Consider the following 25383-nt stretch of genomic DNA (forward strand, 5'->3'; position numbering starts at 1 on the left):
AGGGATGGAGAGGTTGGGCGTCAGAAAAACAGGCATACAGAGAGCGGGACTGGGGCTGGCGCGGCTCCCCCCTCCCTGCCCTCCCCTGAGTGCACACGACCTTGGACTGCAGCCTGCGAAAGTGGGTCCGGATTGGCACCGATCTTCCAGGGAGGGAGCTCTTTCTCTGTAGTCTAGGGCTTCTCAGGCCACAGACACCGCCCCCCTCCAACCTCCCAAATGTCACAACTGCCCGAGTGGACGGAGAGCGCCTTCTCCAGCCCAGAGGGCCCCCTGCCGTCACACGCTTCGGAACCCCCCCAACTTCTGAGGTCACCCCACCCCTGAGTCCCATCTCCCAGCTCTGAGCTCTTCCACTTCAGAGACTTTTCTCTCGGAGCGGGAGACCCTCCCACCTCAGCGGTCCCTCGCGGCTCCCGGGAGCCGGAGCAGGCTCCCTCGGCACAGAAACCCACCCTCCCAGAACCGCCGCCCGCTCGCAGTGGCCGGCTCCCCGCCCCGCCCGCCCGGCCGCGCCCGCCCAACTTGCAGAGAGCCGAGAAGCTCCCGCCCGCGGCTTCCCGCAAGCAAACTTCCCCGGCCCGCGCCGGCGCGCAGTCCCCGCCGGCCGGGCTCCCCTCCCCCGGACCCCCAGTCCGCCTGCCCGCGCCGGGCCTCACCTGGTGCCCTCCCCGCCGCGGGGGAGCTGGGGGCGGCGGCAGCGGCTCGGGGATCGAGAAGGAAGTGAGAGCGGGAGGCCGGAGGAAGTGGGGGGGGCGGGCCCGCCGGGGCGGGGCGCGGGGGCGGGCCGGGGCGGGGCCCGACCAGGAAGTGCGCGGGGCCTGGGCCCCCAGTCCGGGTCTCCACCGCCCCCCGCCCCGCGCCTGCCCTGCCCCGGTCGGGTCCTGCCCCCCACCCCTCAGTCCTCGGCCTCGGAGGCCCTTAACTCAGGCCTCCTAAAGTCAGCCCTCCCCGTCTTCTCCTTGCCACCCCAACCCCAGTAGAGGCCCTAGCCTGGGCGCTAGGCTTTTGTCCCCCTCCCCTTATCTCGCCCCCACCAACCCCTGAGGGAGGATGCTGAGAACAGGCGCCCCAAGGCTGGGTGCCTCAGTCAACCCCCGGGATCGAGCGCTGGCCAAGGCTGGGGGTTGGCCACAGTGGGTCCGGCTGGGGCAGTCCCCACCCCTGCCCCGAGCCCCAGGGGAGTGCGGAGTGGTGGTGATTCAGCAGTGGGAAGGCCCCAGACCCCTGGGGAGGGTGCGGAGACTGGGGGAAGGGGAGCTGGCGTCAGCACCCGGGGAAAGACAAGATCAGCAGAGGCGCCAGCGGAGCCGCGGGCCCCAAAAACAGGATGTCGTGTCGTCGTTCCGCAACCGGCTGCTCCGTGCGCCTGGGCTCTGGGGAGGGGGCGGGGCGGGCGCAGGACTTAGGGCTCCCCTTGCCCGCTCTTCTCGTCGGGGCGCGCAACTGCTTAGGGCTGCAGGGCCGCACACAGGCCCGAGATCCTGCCGGCGCCCTGGGGACCAATGGGTGGGCGGGCTCGTGGGCGCCCTCTGGTGCTTCTGCACCCAGGTCTTGCTCGTGGAGCTCTGACTCCAGAATGGATATCCTTCCTTCGTTCAACACAAACTTTCTGCGCGCCTACCACGTGCACAACTCCGTGCTGGGTGCTGGGTGCTGCGGTGGAAAACTGAGAGGCGTTTAAGACAGGCTCCCTGTCTCCAAGAGGCTTTCCAGATAAAGAGGTAGAACACTCCGAGAATAAATAGGTTAACCTTTCTGAGCCTCAGTTCTATCTTTGGTAAAATAGGATAACCTCTCCTCCACCCTGTAGTTGTGGAGATAACAGGAGAATGGATGTGAAAGGGCTGCTGTCAAGGCCTGGCTCAAAGTAAACATTCAACAAATGCCTTAAAAAAATCATGCTATAAGGATGAGTTTCCTAAACACAACATGCCTGCCCACATCTTTGGGTCTTTGCCGATTCTATTCCCTCTGCCTTGCCTTCTTTTCTGTATCGATTGCCAGGCGAAATCCACTCAGACTTTCACAATTTGGCCCTAATGGACTACTCCCTCCCCGGTTGCCATCATCCCTCCTCCCACAACACACGTGCACACACACCCCACCTCTGCCATGCGGTTGACAGTCTCTCCCACTGCTGTCTAGTGCAAATAATGTAAGCCACATACGTAACTTAAAATATTCTAGTGATGACATTTTTAAAAAGTAAAAAGAAACAAGTAAAATTAATTTTAAGGACATGTTTTACTTAGCCCAATATATCCAAAATAGTATATTCAATCTGTAACCAATATAAAAATTATTGACTACACAAATGAATGGGATATTTTACATTCTTTTCTTGTACTAAGGCTTTGAAATCTGGTATGTGTTTTACACTCACAGTACATCTGAATTTCGGGAAGACGTATTTCACATGTGCTCGATAGGACATACAGCTAGTAGATATGGTATAGGACAAGGAAGGAGAGCCTCTGTCAGATTCAGGCTGGTAGATGCCTGAGTAGGTGAATTCTCTCTCTATGAGCCTTCTGGGGGAGCTTGTCCTGATACTCCTAGGTGGACTTTGGGTCTGTCTTCTCCCTCCCCATAGCACTTGGGACAGACTACTCTCTGCGGAGAAAAGGAGAGCAGGAAAGACAAAAGGAAAATCTGATTCCCCTCTATACCCTACTGGGAGCACATGGCTGGTGCTTGGCATTTGATGATGAAGAAAGGATTGTGAGTTTCCATAAAAGACAGGGTTCAGTGGAGGACTACATACTAAAGCTGCTTCTATGAAGCCACTAAAAATTGTGTCCCAGAACAAAGGTTTTTGAGCTGAGTTCCTAGAGTTCCCTTCCCAGGACTTGAAGGCAGGGAAGTACTGGGGCTCTGGCCTCCCTTCCCTTCAACCAGAGTTAGTTTGCTTTTATCTGATTTATATACTAGTGCTCTGGATAAAGAGATTTTTTTTAAAGATTTATTTATTTATTTGAGAGAGAGCACAAGGGGGAGGGACAGAGAGAGGGGGACAGACAATCCCAAGCAGACTCTGCGCTGAGCACAGAGCCTGAGATCATGACATTAGCCAAGAGGTGGGGCCTTAACTGCAGAGCCACTCAGGGGCCCTAAGATCTTATTTTTTAAAAATCTCCTGCAAAAAATATTTGAAAATCAATTTTAGAAGCATAGTAGTAAGAATACGGTGCACATTACATGCAGCAGATCAAAAGGCTGGATTGGCAGCCTTGGGTCAGACTGAATTTCCAGAGCCCTTGGTCATGGGCATGCCTGGCCCTGGTTCAGCTTGCTTAGGTGGGAGAAAGTGACTTGACCTTGAGGATTTCATGGTCTGGTGGGATATGGGGCTGCTGCATATGAAGATACCGGAGGAAGAAGAAAGAGCCCTGGCCTGGGTTTCAGTGGGCCTGAAGTCTAGTGTTGGCTCAGCCAGACTGGCTACTGAGACTTTATGCTAGGCCTCACCCTTCTCTGGGTCTCAGACTCCTCCAATGGAAAACAAGGGGTTAAATCAGATGATACCTTTGAACTCTGACTTTCTATGAGACACTCTTTAGAATAATAATTAAGTAATTAAGGTTTATGTGTGTAGCTTATTGCTCATAGTTCTTTAATACCATTTAGGTCATCTTGCTTTGTGCTCTAGTTAATTGTATCTGTGCCTAATGTCTGTCTCCCCCACTGACTGTAAGTCCTTTGAGGTTGCGTCTGATTCATCTTTGTGTTCACCCACTGGGCTTGGCACAGGCAGGCCTGAGCACACATTTGTCCTCCGTATACATGTGTGGAATAAAATTGCCGTAATAAAGCACTGATCTGTACAGAACCATCAGACGCCAGGTGACTTAGAGCCACTTTTAGGGCACAGCTATAGGATGGGCCAATAAGGCCACAGGAACAGGAGACAGGTAATGGGGTGGGGCTGTCTACAAAGGTTTCTCGGAGGAGGAAGATACTTAGCTGAAGAGTATAGGAAGAGGGCATAGGCCCCAAAGGGCTGTTTCTTCTTCCTACTCTCTCACTTGCTTTCTCTGAATAGGTGAGGTCTTGGTAGGTGGTGTATGTTTGTGCTGACAAGCGGCTGAGAAGCAAGGACACCGGCCGGGGCATTCAGAAGAGAGACAATGTATGAAAGTACCTGGTAGGGGGTAAAAGAGAGAGATCGGAGACAGGTTCTGAAGCCAGACAGTCCAGGATTCAAATCCTCATTGTATCACTTTCGTCGTGGCCTTTGACAAGTCACATGAACTCTCATTCATTCTTTGAACTTGTATTTATTGAAAACCTTCTCTGGGCTAGGTATAATGTCACATGCTAATGATGCAGTGGTGAAAACAGAGATAAGTCCCTATTCTGATGTAACTAGCAAGGGAGATGGATCTTAAACAGGTGATTGTGTCCTGTAACAGCATAGAACAGAGCCATTTAGTTCCATTTAAAATGGGAACGACCACACTAAGTGCTTTGTGGGATTGTGAGGATTAAATGAGAGAATGCAAGCAGAATGCCTAGCAGATTGCCCAGGGTACAACAAACATTAATTTCTCTATATGCCCCTGACTTGGTTCCCCTAAATGAGCAGGGCGGAGACAGAAAGGAGGAGGAAAAAAGCCTTGATTTCACCTCTGCGCTGGTGTCTTGCAAACAGGTCTCCCCAGCCTAGTCTGTATGAGCTCCATCTCCTAGAGCTCACCAGTGGCTCACGAGGGTCTTCTGCTCGGTCTCAGTCGCAGCCTCTTCAGACTAACCCAAAATCTGAGTTTTCCTTTGTCTCTGATGGGGCTCCTCTCGATTCCCTGGTGTTCCCTCTCTCAATCTGCCTTAGGAGGAGAAGTAGGAGTCTCCCCTTCATTACTCTTCTTCATTGCTACCCCCAGAGACTGATGTCCCATTTCATGACATGGGAAGATGATGAGCAAGACAGGAAATAGCCAAAAGAACTAACAGGGGAAGTGACAAATGAAACAGAGTTCTTGAGTTGCGTCCTCTGATCCATTGTTCCTGATTCCCTCTGAGGAACTAACTAGATGGGGGGGAGGAGGGGCTAGGGCCCTGCCTTACCTTCTAGAAGGGTCCCTCCTCCCAGGCAGGCAGAACAATAGTTGCCCTGTTTGCCTCCAGGACAACTTTGCATCTTTGGGGTTCTCCAAACTGGGTGGTACCCACCTCATTTGGCATAATCCCCTCTGGGAATTCCTCCTTCTTCAGCCCTGGTGTGTTCCAGGAACAATACAGTTTGTGCAGTCCTGCAACAGTACCTGGATGTGAATCTCTGCAATCTAATTCCAGAACCCCTCCCCCTCCACCTCCCCCCAGCTGTGTGCCTCTGCACACACTCCGATTGCTTTAGGCAGTTACTTGTTCCTCCTCTGTGCTCCCTCACCTGACCCTATACCAGTTCCTCTCAAGATATTATCAGCAAGTGCTAATTACTGTTCATATACAGATTTCCCCCCAAAATGGAGCTCTTCGAGGATAGGAACTGGGTTGTTATGTACAGGTTCTCAGTATATACTAAATCAATAAATGAATATTGGCACTAAGATCCTACACCTGGTTTTGGAAGAGGAGGTGATTTTCTTTGTGAAACTAGTGTGGGAAGAATTGCTAGAAGCGAAAATCTCTTTACTCATTCCTACCCAGCCAGACCCCAGCCAGTTTCTCAGTGATGGCCATACTTGCCACTTTTGGACACCAGGGGGCGCGACTGATAACACAGCCCAAACTCAGGGATTCTAAACTAAACTTCTGTGAGTGGATTTAGGACTGTTCATTGCACTTCTACTGAAGATACTGTCATTTTCCAAATGAAGGCTATTGGTAACCAGAAACCCTGTGGTGCAGTGGAATGACAGCTAGAGACATGACAGCCAGTTCATAGAGAACCCACATCATTCATTCACTCACTTTTACTGAATACCAGCTTTGTACTGGATCAAGTTCTAGCCTGGAAGAGTATGAAGATGAATGAAATTCAGTCCCTGATGAACGCAGAAGCTAATGGGGAAGACAGATACTTATGAGATAATCGTAATCCAGTTGTATAAGTAAGATATAGATAGCAGAATACTGGAGACACAGGGCAAGTCGGGCAAATTACTCAAGGTGGCAAAGGAAAGAAAGGGTAACTTTTGAGCTGGGTCTTTTTCTTTTTTGACTAATCACAACTTTTGGTTCATGCTATGCTGTCATCATTGGTCAAGGCATGGATGCTTTTCTTTCACTGGAGCTGAGACTTGCAGGATAGAGACAACATTCCAGAGGAAAGAGCTTGGTGCAGTGGGCTCAGCCTTAGTTTCTTTATCTATAATGAATATAGCCTCTGTCTTATCTAGCAGAGCTCTTGTGAAGGAGAGAGAAGATGTTTGATGTGAAAGTTCTGAAAAAGAGTGGAATAGAGGCAAGATTTAACCAATATCTACAGAATATCAGGAGCAAGACCCTAAGAGCAATTGAAGAGAGATATACTTGGTGTATGGTAAAGTCTTGGTGTATAAGTCTAAAAAAGACAGATGGGGGGGGGGAAGCTCTCTCTTTCCTCTTGAGACCCCTAATGTGATGAGGAGTTCTTACAGAGGCTACACTCACATGAGGACCCAACATAAAGACTATTGAAGTGAGAGTCACGGCTTCAGATCCAGGAAGATTCATGAGGTCTCAGGATTTTCCTGTTTTGTAGAATATTAAAGCCCAACTGAATTAATAATCTGGTACTTATACTTTCTATAGTTGGGGAGACTGAGATTCAGAGGGGAACTGGCTTTTTTTTTCCCTAAAGATTTTATTTATTTATTTGAGAGAGAGAGAATGCATGAGCAGAGGGAGAGGCAGAGAGAGAGGGAGAAGCAGAGAGAGAGGGAGAAGCAGGCTCCCCTTCTGAGCAGGGAGCCCAAAGGGGTCTCGATCCCACGGTCCTGGGATCCAGACCTCAGCCAAAGGCGACACCTAACCGGCTGAGCCACCCAGGAGCCCTGGGAACTGACTTTTCTGATGTTAATCATGATCTTGGAGGCAGAAAGAGGAAACCAAAATGTTCCTCCTGTTATCTAGGGCTTTGGTTCCCAGATACCGTTTATTTTTATTTTTGTTTTAATTGTGGTAAAATACACAGAACATAAAGTTTATCTTCTTCACCATTTTTTAAAAGATTTTATTTATTTATTTTGAGAGAGAGGAAGAGAACGAGCACGAACTGGGGGGGGAGGGGCAGAGGCAGAGGGAGAAGCCGGCTCCCCGCTGAGCAGGAAACTGACTTGCGGCTCATCCCAGGACCCTGGGATCATGACCTGAGCCAAAGGCAGATGCTTAGCCGACGGAGCTACCCAGGTGCCCCTCCTTCACCATTTTTAAGTGTACACTTCAGTAATATTAGGTACATTCACGTTGTTTTGCCAGCAATCTTGAAATTCTGAAGTATATCCATTAAACAATTCCCTATCCTCTCCTGGCAACCGCTATCCTCTTTTCTGTCTCTCTGAATTTGACTACTTTAGGGACCTCATATAAGTAGAATTGTATAGTATTTATCTTCCGTGACCAGATTATTTTACTTAACATAACATCCTCAAGGTTCATCCATGTTGTAGCATGTAGAATTTTCTTCCTTTTTAAGGCTGAATAATATTCCACTGTATGTATATACCACATTTTGTTTATTCATTTGTCCATTCGGATTCTGCCTTTTGGCTGTTGTGAATAATGCTGCTATGAACATGGGTGTACAAATATCTCTTTGAGACCCTGTTTTAAATTTTTTTGAGTATATATTCAGAAGTAGAATTGCTGGATCATATGCTAATCCTTTCTTTCTCTTTCTTTCTTTCTTTCTTTCTTTCTTTCTTTCTTTCTTTCTTTCTTTCTTTCTTTCTTTCTTTCTTTCTTTCTCTTCCTTTCATTAAGTAGGCTCCACACCCAATGTGGGGCTTGAACTCAGGACCCACAGATCAAGAGTGGCATGCTCTACTGACTGAGCCAGCCAGGCACCTCATATGCTAATTCTATTATTAGTTCCCAGCCACCATTTTCGCCTCACAGGAAAAGCAACATGCTTCGACAGGTTCAAGTTCTTGGTGTGAATTGGTAACAGACCTTCACTTCCTGCCTTCAAGACCCAGGCTTTTTGTATCAAATGGGTTATGCACCCATACTCCTCAAAAAATCATGTGGTAGCTAAGAGACATAATGCAGTCAAGTTTAAAGGAGGTTAAACATGTTTTACTTTCTTTTTTTCTAGGGTGTTCTCTTAGACAAATGAGTGAATAGGCAAGTTGGCTTAGGCAGAAGTGACAAATTAGCAATCTGAGTGATTAATTTATACTGCAAATGTGCTTATACGGTCCATACAGGGCTTTTTACATTTATTTATTTATTTATTTATTTATTTTTAAGACTTTTTTTTTTTTTTTTTTTTGGTCAGAGAGAGAGAGCATAAGCAGGAGGTGCACAGGCAGAGGGAGAAGCAGTCTCCCTGCTGAGCAAGGAGCCCAATGTGGGACTCGATCCCAGGATCCTGGGATCACGACCTGAGCTGAAGGCAGATGCTTAATTGAGCTACCCAGGTGTCCCAGGGCTTTTTAATTTTAAAAATTAATTGCTAGTACTAAAAAAAGGGGTATGTCATGTAAAAGTCCAGCTTTCAATCTTCTCTTGAAGATGATTCAGCAATACTGAGTCCAGCTTCCTGCCTGCTCTCCAGTGTGCCATAGTCCCCACCACTCCCTATTACCCACCTACTTCTCTCAATTGTATTATCTATCTGCCAACTTTGCCATTTGAGCTTAAGTCCCCTGACTCAGAGCATGTGTCTAGTAGAACCTAGGTCAGGGGTTCATCTTCTGTTCTGGCCAGTTTCCCAGCACAGAGTTGTTAATCAATAAATATTTTAGTGATCAAATGAATTAACTCATGTCTACCAGCTTTTACTGAGCACTTACTATGTGCAGGGCCTATGGCTGGGTCCTCCTTTCTCAGAGATGAATAAGACACCCCCCCCACCCCGACCTCTGAAAACTCAATCTTATGGGAGTGGAGGGAGGCAGAACTCTGTATGGTCCAATTGTGGACTGGAGGCACTGGTCAGAAATGGGAGTTTCTGAGGAGGAGACCTTGAATGGTATCTGGAAGAAGGAAAGAGCAGCTGGAGGTAGAGGGGAAGAGCGGTTCAGGCAGAAGCAACAGCAGATGGTGAAGGTTCAATGCGTTTGAGGAACTTAAAGAAGGCCAGTGTGACTGGAGCTTGAGAGTGGGGAAGAGTGGTAGTAAATGACGTTAGAAGTGTATTTTTATATCAACAGCCTAACCCTTAAGCCAGGCAGCTGTTGGGCAAATCCATGTTCCTGGTCTTCAGAGGGCTTGCTCAGAACAGGTAGCTAGCTGGCTTAGCACTGTCAGAGGAGAGACTGCGCCTAATTCCTCCCCTGCCTCCGGTGCCAAGGACAGGGTAGGGCACAGAGCAGGTTCAAGTAAAGATCTGCTGACAGCGTACTCGACAGAGAACAGGAAATGCAGGCTCTGTTGAAGGAGGCCCAGGCGCGGCTCTCTCTTCACTGGGGCATTAATTCTAAGTCGCTAACACCTCCTCCAAGCGACACTGAGAGCTGGGAGAGTGAGAGGCAGAGAGGAACCAGCCACAGGCCCTACCCACAAAAACCTCAAAGGGTAGGGGATTTGAGGGGCAGGTGGGAAAACGGGCTGTGACAGTTCAAGGAGAGCATCCGACTTCGCTTGAATGTGGCGGGAAGGGGGGGGTCAGCAGATGGGCAGATGGGGTCCTTAAGCCGAGACTTAAGGGATGTGTAGGGCAATTTTATCTGTAGTGTTTTGGACGTTTCATTTTGTTTTCTGGCATCATTTCCTCTGAAAACACTCGCGGTCCCTAATGGGTTGCTCCGAGGCGGATCCTTGCTTCACTCCCCAACCCCTCTGCAAAGGGGCAGGGCCTCCCAGGAGCTCGAGTACTGTCTGCAGCACCCAGATTTACCCGCCAGGGGCCGCTGCACGCGGGTGACTAAGCGCGCAGGTTCCTAAACTGCAGAGAGGAGGAAGTTGATTGGCTGCGCGGCGCAGCGGGAGGGTGGAGCCTGAGAGCCAGCCCGGAGGTGGGGGGCTGGGAGCGTGCCCCCGGCCCAACCCGGCCAGGCCGTTGTCGCTTCAGGCATCCCAGGGCAGCAATCGTTGTGCCGGGGGCCTCTGTCTAGCCCGGCTCTAAAGCTGAGGCGAGTGGAGCAGCACCGAGGCCCGGAGATCCGGGCCGGGCAGTTACCGCCGCCGTCGCCGCAGGCCTGGGTTACCTGAGCAACTGCGTGTCCGGGGCGCGCCCGCCCATCCGCGGGCGGTTAGAGCGGGAGAGACTCCCGTGGGGGAAGGGGAGGCCGGAACCCGACCCTTGGCGCGGGAGGGGGGTCCTGGCAGACTCTAGGGCGGACCGGGGTCGGGGAGAGCCCAACGCGGGCTGGGGGCGCCCGGCGGCTGCCCCTAACAGGTTATTCCGGGATAAGCCCGGCGCTGGGGCGGGCCGGGCTTCGCTGGGGGCCGGGCGGCGCGGGGCGGGCCTGCAGGAGAGCACGCCCCCGCCCGCCCCTGGCCCGCCCCGCGCCGCCCGCCCGCCTGCCGGGGAGCCGCTGTCCCGGGCCTGGCCAGTGCGCGTCCGCCTGCTGAACCTGGGCACCGCCGGCCGCCTGGGCACGGGACTGGGCGGGGGCGCTGACCTCGGCCTAGGAGGCCTGGGATCCCGGAGCCGCCCGCGCCCGCGGGGACCTGCGAGTTGCACGCCCTCCCTGTGCTGCTCGCGGCTACTCGGCGGGGAGAGGCCAGGTGCTCCCCTCTTCCCCTCTCTTCCCTCCCTCCCCCACTCCGGTGCCCGCGGGAGATCCCGTCCGTCCGCCTCCTCCAGCAGAGGTGTAGCGCGCTGCGGAGCTGACAGCGGCCCCGCAGACACCCTGTCCAAACTCTCCGGAAGCGGCCGGAGCAGACTCGGCGCTCAGGCCGCCGCAGCTCCGGCGGACCCACTGTTGGACCGGAGGAACCCGCCCTCCTCCCGCGCCCAAACTTGGAGCACTTGACCTTTGGCTGTCGTAGGAGGCAGGCCGGCGGGTGGCTGGACAGCTGCGGCGCCTCGAGGGCATCTTGCCTGGGGTTCCAGGACTGTCAGCTACACTTCTGGGCTCCCGGCTTTGCTCTGGGATCCCGAGGTGTTCACATCAGGCGCATGTTGACTGAGACCTGGAGTCATGGATGTGTGCGCCCGTGTTGCCCTGTGGCTCCTCTGGGGGCTCCTCCTGCACCACGGCCAGAGCTTCAGCCATAGCCACAGCGAGAAGGCGACGGGAGCTGGCTCGGGGGCTAGCTCTGAGGAGTCCACTGCAGCAGGTAAGGCTTTGCCACGGACTGGGCTGGGCTGGGAGCGTTGACCCAGAACTGGGGTGCCTGAGTGGGCAAGTTGAACCTTAGGTTTCTACATGTGCGGTTGATGGCACTGCCCGTTCTCAGTAGTCCAAGGAGTTCGTTCTGTTCAGGAACCATGGCTAATGTCTGTGTCCCTCACCAACAACTTTCCCCCTCTCTCCCCAGGATGTCTTTTGTTGGCAGTGAGAAGGGGTTGGCCTTTGGGGCACCTTGACCTTTCAGATCAGCAAGCCAAGGCCCATTCTCAGGACTACTTGTCTGGAAGAACGGCCTAGGCAGATGATAAGTCTATTGCTCTTGGCCAGTTTCAGCACTTGGCAGCCCAGGGGAGGTTGAGGCTACTTGGGTTGGGCAGGGAAAGTCAGGGCTGGGCCAACTCTTTTGCCCTATAGCTTGGTGTGGAGGTGTGCCTTTCTGTTCCAAGAAGCGTGGGAAACTTAGTCCCTCCCTTCCCTTAGGTAATCTGCTGTCTTTTAGCTATCCCATTTGAAATATCAAGGCAGTTCTTTAGATTGAATACTGTTTACCACTAAGGAGTTACATGGCTTTTTCTTATTGTGGGTATGGTATAATTTCTGGGGCCACTTGTTGATTAGTTCCATTTCTTCTGACTGATGCGGGTAGGAATTCTATGATATTTTTGATCTGTCCTGCTTTTCTTTATGCACTCATGGAGCCTTGTCACATATCAGGAGCCCCGGAGTTCTGTGGCAGAATGCAAAAGAAAAGAATACTTTAAAAAATTCAGTTGTTTTACACAGGGCTTAGAAGGAACTCAGTTTTCTTTCCCTATTTCTCTCACCCGGTCACTGTGATCTGTCCAAAGCAACGGGCTGCAGATTAGGGAGAGTTTTATAGCTGAGTTCTTTAGGAGGGGACTGCTCAGTGGATACCCGCTGATATAAGAGGAAAAGGAGACATAGGTCATGGTGGCTGGGAAGTTTCATGGGTAGATCCAGATGCTGGCTTTGATGGTAGAGCCTTTCTCCGAAAACCCTCTCTTTTAACTTCTTTGATTGGGCTGAGTGCACCGGCAGGGCTGAGTTCCAAGTAGGGTTGCCCTCTGTACAAGCATAGCACCTAGGCTGTTATTTTGGAGATGTGTCTTTCTCGCAGAGTAATCCTGTTCTTCCATATGGTGTCTCCTTGCCCCGGGAATGTAGCTCAAAGCTTGGTTTTCATAGGGCTGTGAAGGGAGAGTCAAGTAGGCAGATACAGATCAAACGTGGAGTAGACCCTAGGAACATCTCTGCTGTCTCAGTGACAGTCCTGTTTATAACAGATAAAATGTTCTTTTCTCACCCTAAAATATGAGTGCCTGACATAAAATGAGTATTGTGGGGGGGAGGTGTTTTGTATTTGAGACATGAGCTGAAGTGGTGAAGTTCTGAATTTAAGGCATTAGCTTGCTAGCAGGAAGTGTGTGTGTGTGTGTGTGTGTGTGTGTGTGTGCGTGTGAATGCATGCGTGCGTGCATGCACACACCTGCCTAAGGTAAGAGGCATTCCAGCCTCCCTCAGAACCACCCCATGACTTGAGCTTGTGGGGACAACCCTCCTCACAACGTATCTCAGAGGCCTGGCTATGTTGATTATATCGCTTAGGCCTCTTGTTTGGTCCTTGATTCCTCTCAGTTCAGAAATTAGTTTCTGTTGTCATAATAATACTGAATCCCAGGGAGGGAAGTGTCAGAGAGAGACCCTAGGTGCTAGGCGTGATTATAGTTTGTGGGAATGTGGAGATCCCAGCATTGTTGTTCTAGGTTGTCCTCTTGGGCCTATCTGGGACTTTGACTCAGACAGGGACTTATTTTTTTTCGAAGAGGTGGCTTATGGACTGGGCTCTGCTAAAGGATTTGGGGAGCAGCTTCTTCTGCAGCCAGGAACTCTCGTAGCCCTTCCCATCCCCATGTATTCTTCGAACACAGGAGTTTTAATGGCCCTTAAAGCTGCCGTTTCTCTAATCGGATTTGGCATACCCGGTCAATTTATATGTTCTCTATAGTTTATATTTTACAATTACTCAGCTATTTTTCCTATAAAAGGCTCATAATAGCCTAGTAGAATGCATGGCGGGTGTTATTATCCCCGTTTTTATAGGTGAAGAAACTGGGTCCTGTCTTATAGGCAGGTCGGAGATTTCTTCCATCTCCTCGGGGCCTGCCCTGTTAAAGGAGTGCTAGGCAGGGCCAAGATAATGTTACTTTCTTCCCGGTCAGTTATTTAGACAGGCCCTGGTAACTGAGCTGATGAGATCCAAGGAAAGGGCTGTCTTTTCCTCCCCTGGAGAGTCTTCTGCATGGGCTAGAGAACTGGATTTTTTCTCTCGTTGGATGTATATGTCCTTCTTAAAGCCCTGTTCCTGCAGTGAAGGCAGGTGCTCTGCTAAGAGGCCCTCTCATTGGACAGAGGAGAGGCCATTCCTGTCACCTTCTGGCTCTTTGATGCCTGCACACCCAGCTGTGCTAAGTCACTTTCTCGGTAAAGATCTGTGCCTGGGCGTGCTACCCTGGGGACTGCATTTCCGAAGCTGGCCTGGAATTGACGCTTGGAACCTCCCATAGACTCTGGGCTCATTGCTTCCAGAAACTCAAAAGGTTTTCTGCAGAATGTTTGTGGGGGATCCTAGGTGAGTCAGGTTGTGACTGCCGGTGTTGGAGATACTGAGGGCTTCTGATCAGGAACTGTGGTGTGACTCAATATAGCCAGAACAGGGCCGTGGAGGATAGGGATCTAGGCGGTTTGTGGACTGCAGGCTGGCTTCTCAATCAACTGCTGATGGGAGTGGGAGGCCAGAGCCCTGTCTGCCCACCCAGCTAGTTGCTGCTGCCTCCAAGGCTATAAATGGCCTGGCCATCTTGGTGGCTATGCTAATTTTAGCTGAGGGTAGCTCCCGGAACTGGACTGGGGCCAAGGGCAGGTGGGTGGGGCTTGGCTGAGGCTAATATTGGGGCTGGGAGAGGGTCACATTAATCCTAAAGCAGCTAGGACATCATCTGCACCGCACCTCAGCTTTGACAATCACCCCTTAGCTTGGTTAATTTATTCAGCAAACCTCGAACAGTGCCAGCCCGTGTACTATTTATTCAACAAATATTTGAGTGTGTGCTCTGTGCCACACACTTTGTTTGGTGGCAGGAATTTAAGGATGAACAGAACAGATACGTTCTCTGCCCTCAAGGAGTTTACAGTCTAGTGGGGAGACAGGAAATAAATCCATAAATAAATGTATTACCGTGTGGTGGTGCTGTGGAAGAATGCATAACCAGTGCTCTGGTTACAGTCGGGGGAATGGGAGGAGGACAGAGATCCCGCTGAAGGAGCAACTCAGTGCCTAGGAAGACATTAATAACAGCAGCAGTAACAGCAACTAGCATTCGTCAGGGCTTAGTGTGTGGCAGGCATGGTTCCAAACATTTTATTTCACTCAATTCTTACAATCATCCGGTGTGCTGAGTATTAGCCCTGTTTTATATCGGAGGAAATGGAATCAGAGAGAGGTTAAGTCACTTGCTCAAGGTTATACAGCACGTAGGGAGTAGAGTTAGAATTCGAACCCAGGTAGCCTGACTCTTCTCCCTGCCTCCACCTCAGCCCTTCGGTTATACCCTCTCTCACAGCTTTGTGATAAACGCAGTGATAGGGGTTTGTATACACACACACACACACACACACACACACACACACACACAAAGCTGTGGGAAGCCCAGAGGAGCAAGTGACTAACACTGCCTGGGAGAGCTGGGGGAGGCATTTCAGTTTCCCCCATCATTTTTTCTCAGATCTTGGGAGATAGAGAGTGGTTGCCTAATTCAGAAGTTAAGAGGTGGAAACATCAGTTAGTTCAACCCACTTATTTTTACACATGAGGAAACTGACATCTAAAGAAGCATCAAATACAAGTTCCACAGTGGGTTCTTTGTGGGACGAGAGAAGACAATCGAGTCAAGGACCGAGACTTAATTGGTTATTCAATCCGCAAGTCCGTAATGAGTGCTTACTGCTTGCTTTGCGCTATGGAAGAGACTTAGGACTACCAAAGAAGTCTAAGTCTGGGGGCAGGGGGCATGCTTTATATGAAATATAGCATAATGCACAGGCTTAATGAAGCATAAAACCAGGCAGTGTAGACAGTGTTGACTAAGGATTAAGAGAGCTGTGTGTGGGTTGGGCTCAGCCGGGGTGGCTAGGGAGGGCTTCCTGGAAGGAGGAGTTGCGTAGAGGCAGAGGGGACCCAGGAGGGAGTGGTGGTCTGACTTGGGGAAGGCTAGAGGAAGGGGGATTGTAGATGCCTTGGTCACCAGTGTGAGTACGTGGAGTCTCACTGTTTGGTGGCGGAACAGTAACTGGGCAGAGTTCCTTCATACTTGGCCGGCTACCTCGCATGAGAGCCTGGAGACAGGAAGACTGCAGTCATGTGATCTAGGGGCAGGTCTAAGAACTATCATAATTTTGAAGTAATGATAAATGTAAATAATATTTTGAGATATGTGCAAGTATAATGTGATGTGCAAATGTCATTTCTTTTGGTGACAAAATCATAGGGAGTGCTACTAATACTGTGGTTGGTTGCCCATAAGATAAAATTGAAGGAAATGTTAACTTTCAGTAAAAGAATACTGGAAATGAAGATGAAATTTCTTTTCCATCCAAATTCACAGGCCCTTCTGAATTCTATCTGTGGGCTCCTCAGGAATGTGGGGCCTTCATGTTAAGGACGCCTGTTCTCTGGTAAGGAAGGGATGAGGTCTTGTTGAGGGAAATGGTTTCCTCGGGCTCCATAGGACTTGGGTTTAAGCACCAAGGGGCCCCTCATTTCCTGCTGAGTAACTTTGAGATACGTTGCTTAATGACTTCATGGGCATGCTGTGGTACGTTTCCCTTTGTGGGAAACGATACTCCAGGAAACACAGCAGCTCTGGCTGTCAGACTTCTAGGGAGAGAAGTCTGGGCTTCCAACAGAGCTTTTCTTTTCTTTTCTTTTCTTTTCTTTTCTTTTCTTTTCTTTTCTTTTCTCTAATTTTTTTTTGTTACTGCTGATAAAAAAATATGAAATATTTAAGATCACAACAAGGTATAAAGAATAATACATTGAATACCATGTGCCCAGGAAACAGTTTAAGGAATAAAATAATAACAATACAGAGCTTTCTTTATTACTCCCAGGACACTTTGTATAAATTTCTAATGTAACACATAACAACACATTATATATGTTTGCTCTCTCCCAAGTGTAAGGTCTGTGGAAGAAGGGAGGAGGGGTTGTACTTTATTTATCTCTGTTTTTATTGTGCCCAGCCTAAAGCCTCTGTTAAAGTTTGTTGGAAAAGGTAGAATCAGGGCCTATGTTAATGGATCATATTTTCTCTCTTCCTTTCAAACCATCTCATATGTCTTGTTACACATTCTGGGTTTTTACTCAACCCATGGAGGCGCTGCTCACCCAGGGTACTTGATATTTTCTTCCATGCTCAGAACTGCCCGCCCTCTCTTTCTTTCTTTCTTTCTTTCTTTCTTTCTTTCTTTCTTTCTTTCTTTCTTTCTTTCTTTCTTTCTAAGATTTTATTTATTCATTTGAGAGAGAGACAGAGAGAGGAAGGAAAGTGCACAAGCTAGGGGGAAGGGCAGAAGGAGAGGGAGAAGCAGGCCCCTTGCTGAGCAGAGAGCCTGATGTGGGGATCGATACCAGGACTCTGGGACCATGACCTGAGCCGAAGGCAGACACTCAACCAACTGAGCCACCCAGGCGCCCCTGTTCATTTTTTTTTTCAATCTATTTTATTTTATCCTCAACTTTGGAATTAGGTGGGACTGTTTTTATTATTGTGGCCTTTTCAAAAGTGACAAATTTGCAGCTGAGAAATTTGTGTTCTTGCTCCCGTAGCTAAAAAGTGGCGGGATCAGAACTATACCTCTGGGGATCTGTGTTCCAAGCCATTGCTGTTTTTATTAGAACATATAACCTGTTGATGTGTTCCTCACGGATCTGGCACTCAGAGCCTCCAGCGTCCGTGGTCTGGAGGTAGCTGTGTTAACAGGGTGTTTGGATAGTCTAGTCACGGATCACCAAGTGCGGCTCCAGAGTACGGTAGAGGCCATAATCTGAAGAACCATGCTGTGCTATTCAAGTTATCTGTGTATGTGCTTTGCCTTCCTCAGTACACCATAAGCTCCTCGGAGGGTAGGACAGCAAGCTCCTAGCACAAGGCTTGGCATGTACTATATTTTGTATATAATACATTTTGTAGAATAAACTGAAGGGGGTTTATTTTCTGGTTCTGGTTCTGGTTCTGATTCTCCTGTAGTTCACTAAGCCCTTGGTTAGAAGTTGAAAATTTTTTCCTTGGGGAGGGTTAGGTGATGTTGAAGACATAAGCTTCACTTATTTAGAAAGTTCACTGTTTTAGAATTTCTCATTCTTTGTTCAAAAAAAAAAAATCATCTACATCAGTTTGGAAGGATTTTGTGTGGGATTTTAAAGAAGCCAGACTCTTACCTTTTCAGTCCTTACCAAGAGAATGCAGTTAAGAGTAGCTGGGAGGCTGTCTAATTCTACCAAGGACCCCTGTGGAGTGGGGAGGAGAGGGTTGGGAAATGAGTGGGTGGGGCTGGATAGAAGCCTCGAGGTAGAGTGAGATGATTGGCTTGGCTTTGCCAACTATAGAAATGATCCCTGAAAGTATAGTCTTTGGCTTGGCTTTGCAGAAGGGTCTGCGTTGGCCACAGCCATCAGAAATAACTATCTGGATTTAGGGGGACTTGAGAATTGCAGCTCCTTTCCTTACTAGCTATGGATCTCATGGAGGGTAAGGCACTTCATCTCTTTCAGGCTTAGTTTATTTATTTGTAGGAAGGGAATTGGTAACCTTAATGGATAGATTTGTAGTGAGGATGAAATGGGATAACTACATGGTGAGAGGGCTTTATAAACTCTCAAGTGCTGCACGATTAGGGATAGTTGGGTCCTCTCACCCTTAGCTTCTGTGGGCCTGAAAAACCTCAGTCAGAATCCGAGCGTCTACTTGTGGCAGCACCTCTCTGAAGGTAGTTGTTTCTCTGAACCTGTTGCAGTTCCATTGTTTAACTTGAGGCACACCCATCAAACAGGTGTAGACTCTGGGTATGACCGAGCTAAGCTTTTATTCAGGGCTTACTCTAGGCTGTCGGGAAGCTACTGGTAAAGTCTGGGTACTTGTATTTGACCTTATTTCCGACCCATAGCCCCTGCCTTTGACTGGGTGTAACCACTTCCCTAGCCCCACCTGCAGGCTTGAAAGGGCTGACCAGATGGGCCTGGTCCCCACCAGTAATGGTGCATAACCAATTATCCCCAAACGTAGAGGCTTCAAACAGTAGACACTTACTGACTCACAGGTTCTGCGTTAGGAATCTGGGTGCTTGTGTAGCTGGGTGCCTCTGGCTCAAGGTCTCGCATGAGGTTGCATCAAGCTGGGCCTGAAGGCTCCATGGCGGGGGGGAGCATCTGCAAGTTAATTTATGTGGTTGTTGGCAGACCTTGGTCCCTTGCCATGTGGGTCTCTCCATTGGGCTGCCTCATGACATGATAGTTGGCTTCCCCCAGGACAAGTGATCCAAGAGGGAGTGCCGAAGCTACAGTCTTTTTATTGCCTAATCTCACAATTGATATGGCACAACTTCTGCCATATTCTGTTTGTTAGAAGCAAGTCAGTAAGTCTGGCCCGTACTCAAGGTGAAGGGCTTACACAAGGGCATGAATACCAGCAAGGTGGGGATCACTGAAGGCCATGGTATCACCCTATGGTATCATCCTAGGGCCATGATACATTTACCCTGCCTCTGGTAAAAAGAAGATGCGTATGGTATCACCCCAGGGCCGTGATCTTGGGAACAATGGCTTCTTAGCTTTTCCTTAATTCCCTTTTGCTTGCCTCCTAGAGTTTTGTGGAATCTCTCTGTACTCCCTTTGGTATTGTGTCCTCTTGGTTCATGCATGACTTCATTGCTTCGACATGTAGAGTTGGTACGGCCCCTCCCTCTTTATTCCTCCTGTCTCTAGGCCCAATTCTAAAGTAGCTTTTTATCGTGGGTTGTAGCCTTGTCTTGCAACTCTTCTGTTTGGTACCTTCAGTTCTGAAGCCCATCGTACATCTACAGACCTTGGAGACTTTACTGCCCCAACTTGGCCTTGGAGAGCTAGACTTATAAGTGGCATTGAATTGGGACTTACACATTGACAGATGAAAAACTTACTCTGACCTCTTAGGTCATTGGTGTTAGGTGCTAGGACTTAACATCCTAGCTTCTCAAAGCTGAAGAGCTTTTAAGCACCATCTCTCCCAAACTCCTCATTTTACGTATCAGAGTAACGATGTCTTAGCCAGGGCTAGGATCTAATTTTGTCTGATTCTCATTCACATGCTATTTCCACTCTGTTGTGGAGTCTGTCTGCCCTAACACAGCCAGTTTGGATTGTTAGGGGGGTCTGAGACCTATACAGAGGAGAACTAGAAAGTGGTTCACGTACTGTATCATGTTCGCAGAAATTGGGCTAGGCAGAATTGAGAGTATACAGCCAGCGTCAAGCACTGCTTCCGAGGAGTCTCCTGCACAGCTAGAGAGCTTTCATATAAGGCACAGAAAAGGGAGCCCAGTAGTATCTGTGGCATATGGTGACTAATATCTATCTGCATTCTGTACTACTCCCTTGGCATTTCAGTTCAGAGCAAGGAGAGATCTCTGTCTCTTGGGATGGACGGAGCAGGCTCCCTGAAGGAGGAGCGTCTGAGCGCTGGGCTGCGTGTCTCACTGTTGTTTGGCTTAGCCGCTTACATTAGGTATGGACTTGGGGCCTCCATGGGCAGGGTAAATGCATCTAGAGCTTCGTGGGCCACCTGGAAAGTGCCAAGGGGAAACTCTTCGGGCCCTGAGAATTTGACAGAGCCTTGCCTGTGTTGGCTTAACTTGCTGGGGCAGATGGGCCTGCAGAGGGATGGCTACGGCCCTGCCGTGTTTGTCAGAGTGGAGCAGATTTATTTCATGAGAGGCCATGAAAAGGAAACCTGAAATGAGCCAGCAGCCCTGTACTTTTGTCTTCTGCTGGGGAGCTTGGGGTAAAGGTGGTGCAGGCTCTAAAATCCCTCAATGGGTGGTAGTTTCCTTCCCGACCCAGGCTTCTGGTCCCAGACCACTTTTCCTACTTCATCTTCCTCTGTTCCTCTCTCTGGATTTTGGCTCAGCCACACTTTTTTGTTTACCCTGGTCTGCAGAACACACCTCACACTGCTTCTCTTTGGCCTTTACTTATGTCATTGTACTCTCCTCCCGAATGCCCTCCCTTCTCCTCCTCTCTTCCTACCTAACCTCTCAGTCCTCTGGGAAGTATTCACTGACATGAATACTAGCCACGAGTTCCCTCTCATCGCTGATCAAGCTCTCTGCACTTCACACCCTGCTCAGGCCTCTTAAAGCAGGAGATAGCCTGCTCTAGAATCAGGAGCACTGGCTGAAGTCCTTACCGGCTGTAGGGCCCAAATGAGGTTAAAAGAGCGTCAATTTATATGAACGTGTGTATAGGTTTTTAAACCTTTTTTTTTTGTTGTTGTTTCTGATTTTTTTCTTTTGTTTCATTTTGCATGTTTTCGTCTCGAAGACAAGAGCCATGTCTGTTTTGTTGACCTTAAGAATTTCCCACAGTGCTGGTCAGAGAGTATGTGCCCAGTAGGTATTTGTCGAACAGGTGAATGGATAGCAATGAGTGGATCCTTGGATTGAGTAGGCACGGGGGGAGAGTGCCGGGTAAATTGACATCAGTTCCTATGAAAAGCTTAGACAACAGTGCTCTGAGGTTAGGGGTAGAATTCACATGGTGGGTTTTCTGAGGAGTTCTGTGAGCGTTATTTTTCTGCTGACTAGTACTTCATCCCTATTTGTTGAGGACTTCCTGAAGCTGTGCTTGACCAGTTCTTAGTTACCCTGGGGGGTGGTTGGCCTCTGACTCTGGCTAACAGGTTTTGTTTGCCACAGCAACACAGGTGGCTGCAGGAGGGGTGTGCTCCGAGAAGGCCGACATGAGATCCATGGACAAGCCTTCCTAGGGTCCTGCTGTCCCTGTCTTTGGTTCCGTGGTCCACATGGGTTTATCTCAGGTCAAGCTTGAGGCAGCCAAATGAACAGAATAAACTTGAACTGCTTTTCTTAGCCTGGCTTGTGGGGTGGAGGAGGGAGGCTTCTTTCCTGCTGGGCTGGTTGTGCAGCAGGGAGGTAGGATGGGCTGGTGATCACTGACTTTGAAAATGTTATCTCTGATTCTAGAACCCCCTGGACCTCAGAGAACTCCAGCCTGAGCGGACATCCCAGCAGCTTTCCTCCCGGGCATTGGGGAAAGGGCCTCTAGGGAGACTTGGTAGAGGAGGCAAAGGTTTAAGAGAGTCAGCTGTGCTGCCAGCATGGCCCAGCGAGGACAGATCTGTCCCTTTCCTCTGTTGGCCACATCTACAGAGGTCCTGGCTGCCTTCTGTGCAGTTCTGGCCTAGGTAGTGACCAGAAATCTCACTGGCAGGCAGGCAGGCAGGCAGGCAGGCTTCCAAATCTCATATGCTTCTAATTCTCTCCAGGGTGATTCAGTGGCTCTGCTCCTGTTCAGCCTCTCTGGGTTATCTCAGGCCTCTCAGGAAGCTCTCAGAACTCTCATCACTACTGTGTATGTTAAAACAAATGTGTCCATGTTTGCCAAGTTCCCAGAGCCAGCATCCTAAACGTAGTCGCCAGGGGAGACGGGTGCCCTGTATAATACGTGCACAGGTTAGAAAGCAGTTATGTGTCTGTGTGTGTTGCTGGGTGGCCAAACTCCTGGAGGTCTTGTTTCAAGGAACTTCTGCTGACAAGGGCAAAGTTCACTGGAACTCACCCTTCCTATTGCCAAATAGATAAATATGTATTTAAGACAACTCAAATAACTTCAATGATAAGAATGATGATGGTCGCTGCTATTCACTGAGCACCTGTTATGTTCTAGGCACTGGGCTAAGTGCTTTACATCTGTACAACAACGCGTATGGGTGAATATTTTTCTCATTTTGTAGATGGGAAAACTGTAACTCTGAGAATTTGAGTGATTTTTCCCAAGGTTATTAAGCCAGGATTTGAATGTAGGTTTATCTGACGCAAAGGCCAGGGATGTTTTTATTTTAGTTTAATAACTTGTGGGGAGGGAAGGAAACAGCTGTATGACTTTAGGTGGAGATGTGCTTTTGGATTAAAAAGTGTACAGCTTATCAGACTGTTAGTGGCGTTAATTTGTTCTGTCACCTACGTGGCTTGGAAGAAACGGGATTAGGAATTTGGGGTGGGGGAAGGAATGAGAGGGTGTATTCCACTTCTAAATTCTGAATGAGACTATCACAGTAGTGAAGTATATAGCTACAAAGTGGTGTGTATTCAGTTTTGTCTTCTAAAACTAGCGTTATGGTTGAGCTCTTTTGGGTATAAGCTTTGGGATAGAGTCTTTACCTTTGTAGTGTTCACTTCTTCAGTCAACATTTAACGTGTATGTTATATGTTATACGACAGTTCCTGCCCAGTAGAAGTACTGTGTGTAATGGGGGAGCGTAAGAGGTGCACAGACTTTTTTCTTTATTGTAATAAGAGCTCCTGTTCATTGAGTACCTACTCTATCCTAGGACTGGACTATTTACTTTCACATACGTGACCTTGTATAATTCTCACAATGGGTCTCCCGTTTTATAGTTTACTGTACGAGGTAATCTAGTTTCGGTGCCCTAAGAGTGATACTGACGGTCCTTTTGGAAAATGAGATCGGGGAAGCTTTGTGGATGAGGCGGCAGCTTAGTGGCTGTTCGGGTACTTCAGGCAGAAATGTAAGATACATTGAAGGCAGGCATTCCAGCCAGAGCGAAGGCATGGTGGAAAAAAGTAGTCTCCAGGGGACATTAGTTAGTCCAGATTGGCTGGGGAGTAGCATCTGTGAAGGAGAGTACTATAAAATAAGGCAGAAAAGACTGAAGAAAGATCAGGGAAGGCCTCAATGCCAGGCCAAAGAATTTAGACTTGACTTTGTAGGCAATAAGTCATTTGTTTTTGCAGGTTTTGACCTAGGAAGGAGCATGACCTGAGTTTTGCTTTAGGGAGATTAATCTCAGAGTGTGTATACAGTGCATTGGTGGGGGTGAGGTTGGAGGCAGGGAGTCCAGGTAGAAGACTTTGCAGTCGTTCAGGAGTAGAGATGAGGGGGGCGCCTGGGTGGTGCAGTCGTTAAGCGTCTGCCTTTGGCTCAGGGCGTGATCCCAGCGTTCTGGGATCGAGCCCCGCATAGGGCTTCTCCACTGGGAGCCTGCTTCTTCCTTTCCCACTCCCCCTGCTTGTGTTCCCTCTCTCGCTGGCTGTCTCTCTCACTGTCAAATAAATAAATAAAATCTTAAAAAAAAAAAAGGAGTAGAGATGAGGGTCTGCATTGTGGATGTGGAATCAATAGGCCTTATAGTTTAAGGGTAGGAAGCAAAGAGAAGAGTCAGAGGTATGCCCATGTTTTGAGATGGGTAAAGAGGAGCCTGGTGGTGCCATTAACAGAAAAGATACGGCAGTTAGAAGGAGGGGCCGTGCTAGGGGGTGATGCGTGGAGGGGTAGTTGACTTTATTTGAAGTGTTGGGCAAGGTGCTACACTTCACAGTACTCCAGGAACCAAAGGCTTCTCTTCTCCACACTTATTTCCTATCTTTCCATTTTATAGATGAGCTTTCTGGTGCCTAAAGAAATGAAATGATTTGTCCAAGGTCATACAGTAACTCCTTGGTGGATTCCAGGTCTGAGAATCCAAGTTTCTTGTCTTTTACTCCTTCATGTCTCAGTTTTCATATTTGCCTCCTGGTTTACCGTGTAGCTCTATTCTTTTGAGTTTTTTTTTTTTTTAAGATTTTATTTATTTATTAGACAGAGATAGAGACAGCTAGCGAGAGAGGGAACACAAGCAGGGGGAGTGGGAGAGGAAGAAGCAGGCTCATAGTGGAGGAGCCTGACGTGGGGCTCGATCCCATAACGCCGGGATCACGCCCTGAGCCGAAGGCAGACGCCTAACCGCTGTGCCACCCAGGCGCCCCTGAGTTTTTTTTTTTTAAGATTTTATTTATTTATTAGACAGAGATAGAGACAGCCAGCGAGAGAGGGAACACAAGCAGGGGGAGTGGGAGAGGAAGAAGCAGGCTCATAGTGGAGGCGCCTGACGTGGGGCTCGATCCCATAACGCCGGGATCACGCCCTGAGCCGAAGGCAGACGCTTAACCGCTGTGCCACCCAGGCGCCCCTATTTTTTTGAGTTTTGAAGTTATTTCAATTGAAAAGCATTTCCAGTGCTTTAAAATACAAGCATTACTGGGGTGAGGTTACCCCAGAACTGAGAATCAAAACTAGCCTTTGCAAGCTTTTCGGGTGTGGATCAGCTAGGGGCTAGCCCCTGGGAAAACGAGTCACAGGAGGACACCGGGGTGGAGGAATGGAGCCTGGCAGGGCAAGGCGTAGTTTACTGATGCTGGAAGGGTGTCAGGGCCTCAGGGCATACTTGCTACTGCCTCTCTCACAGCCCACACCCACCTGCTCTTCCTGAGCCCAGCTAGTGCCTGTACGCGCAGCCAGGAGTTAGAGCTTGGTGAGGCCTGATTCCCCCAAGAATTCAGTGATGAAAATTAGGGCACTTGAGCAGATCTAATTGGCTGAACCGTGTGAAGGGCAGAGGCTTTCCCCGGGGGCTCCTTTTAATCTCCTGTGGTTATAGACTTTTAAGGTTGGACTAATTAAAATGTTGGCAGCTGGTCTCAATACCTTTCCTTGCACTAGGACCTGCTGCAGCCTTCTGTAGTACCAGAAGTTGGCACAGGGCTGTCTTTGCGGGGAGCCGAGGAGTGGGTTTCATCTCCTCATCTAACTAAATGGACAGTGATGCGGTATTTGTCCAGAATGGGTTGCCACAAGTCTGGTGTTGGA

The 25383-nt window shown here is 49.2% G+C and overlaps 1 protein-coding gene across 4 annotated transcripts in view; it reads left to right on the top strand.

Moving 5' to 3' along the window:
* The first annotated feature begins 10614 nt into the window (after positions 1-10614).
* Positions 10615-25383, top strand: part of STIM1 (stromal interaction molecule 1) — a 186023-nt gene continuing 171254 nt past the window's right edge. For 2 of the 4 annotated variants that reach the window (XM_026517960.4, XM_044390861.3), the window contains exon 1: positions 10617-11373. In XM_026517960.4, coding sequence (XP_026373745.2) covers positions 11235-11373 — 139 coding nt within the window. In that variant the 5' untranslated portion in view covers positions 10617-11234. Of the gene's footprint in view, positions 11374-25383 lie in introns of all 4 variants that reach the window. The other 2 variants (XM_026517961.4, XM_044390860.3) reach the window with 2 other exon arrangements.

Source organism: Ursus arctos, unplaced genomic scaffold (assembly GCF_023065955.2).
Source record: "Ursus arctos isolate Adak ecotype North America unplaced genomic scaffold, UrsArc2.0 scaffold_22, whole genome shotgun sequence".
Lineage (NCBI taxonomy): Eukaryota > Metazoa > Chordata > Mammalia > Carnivora > Ursidae > Ursus > Ursus arctos.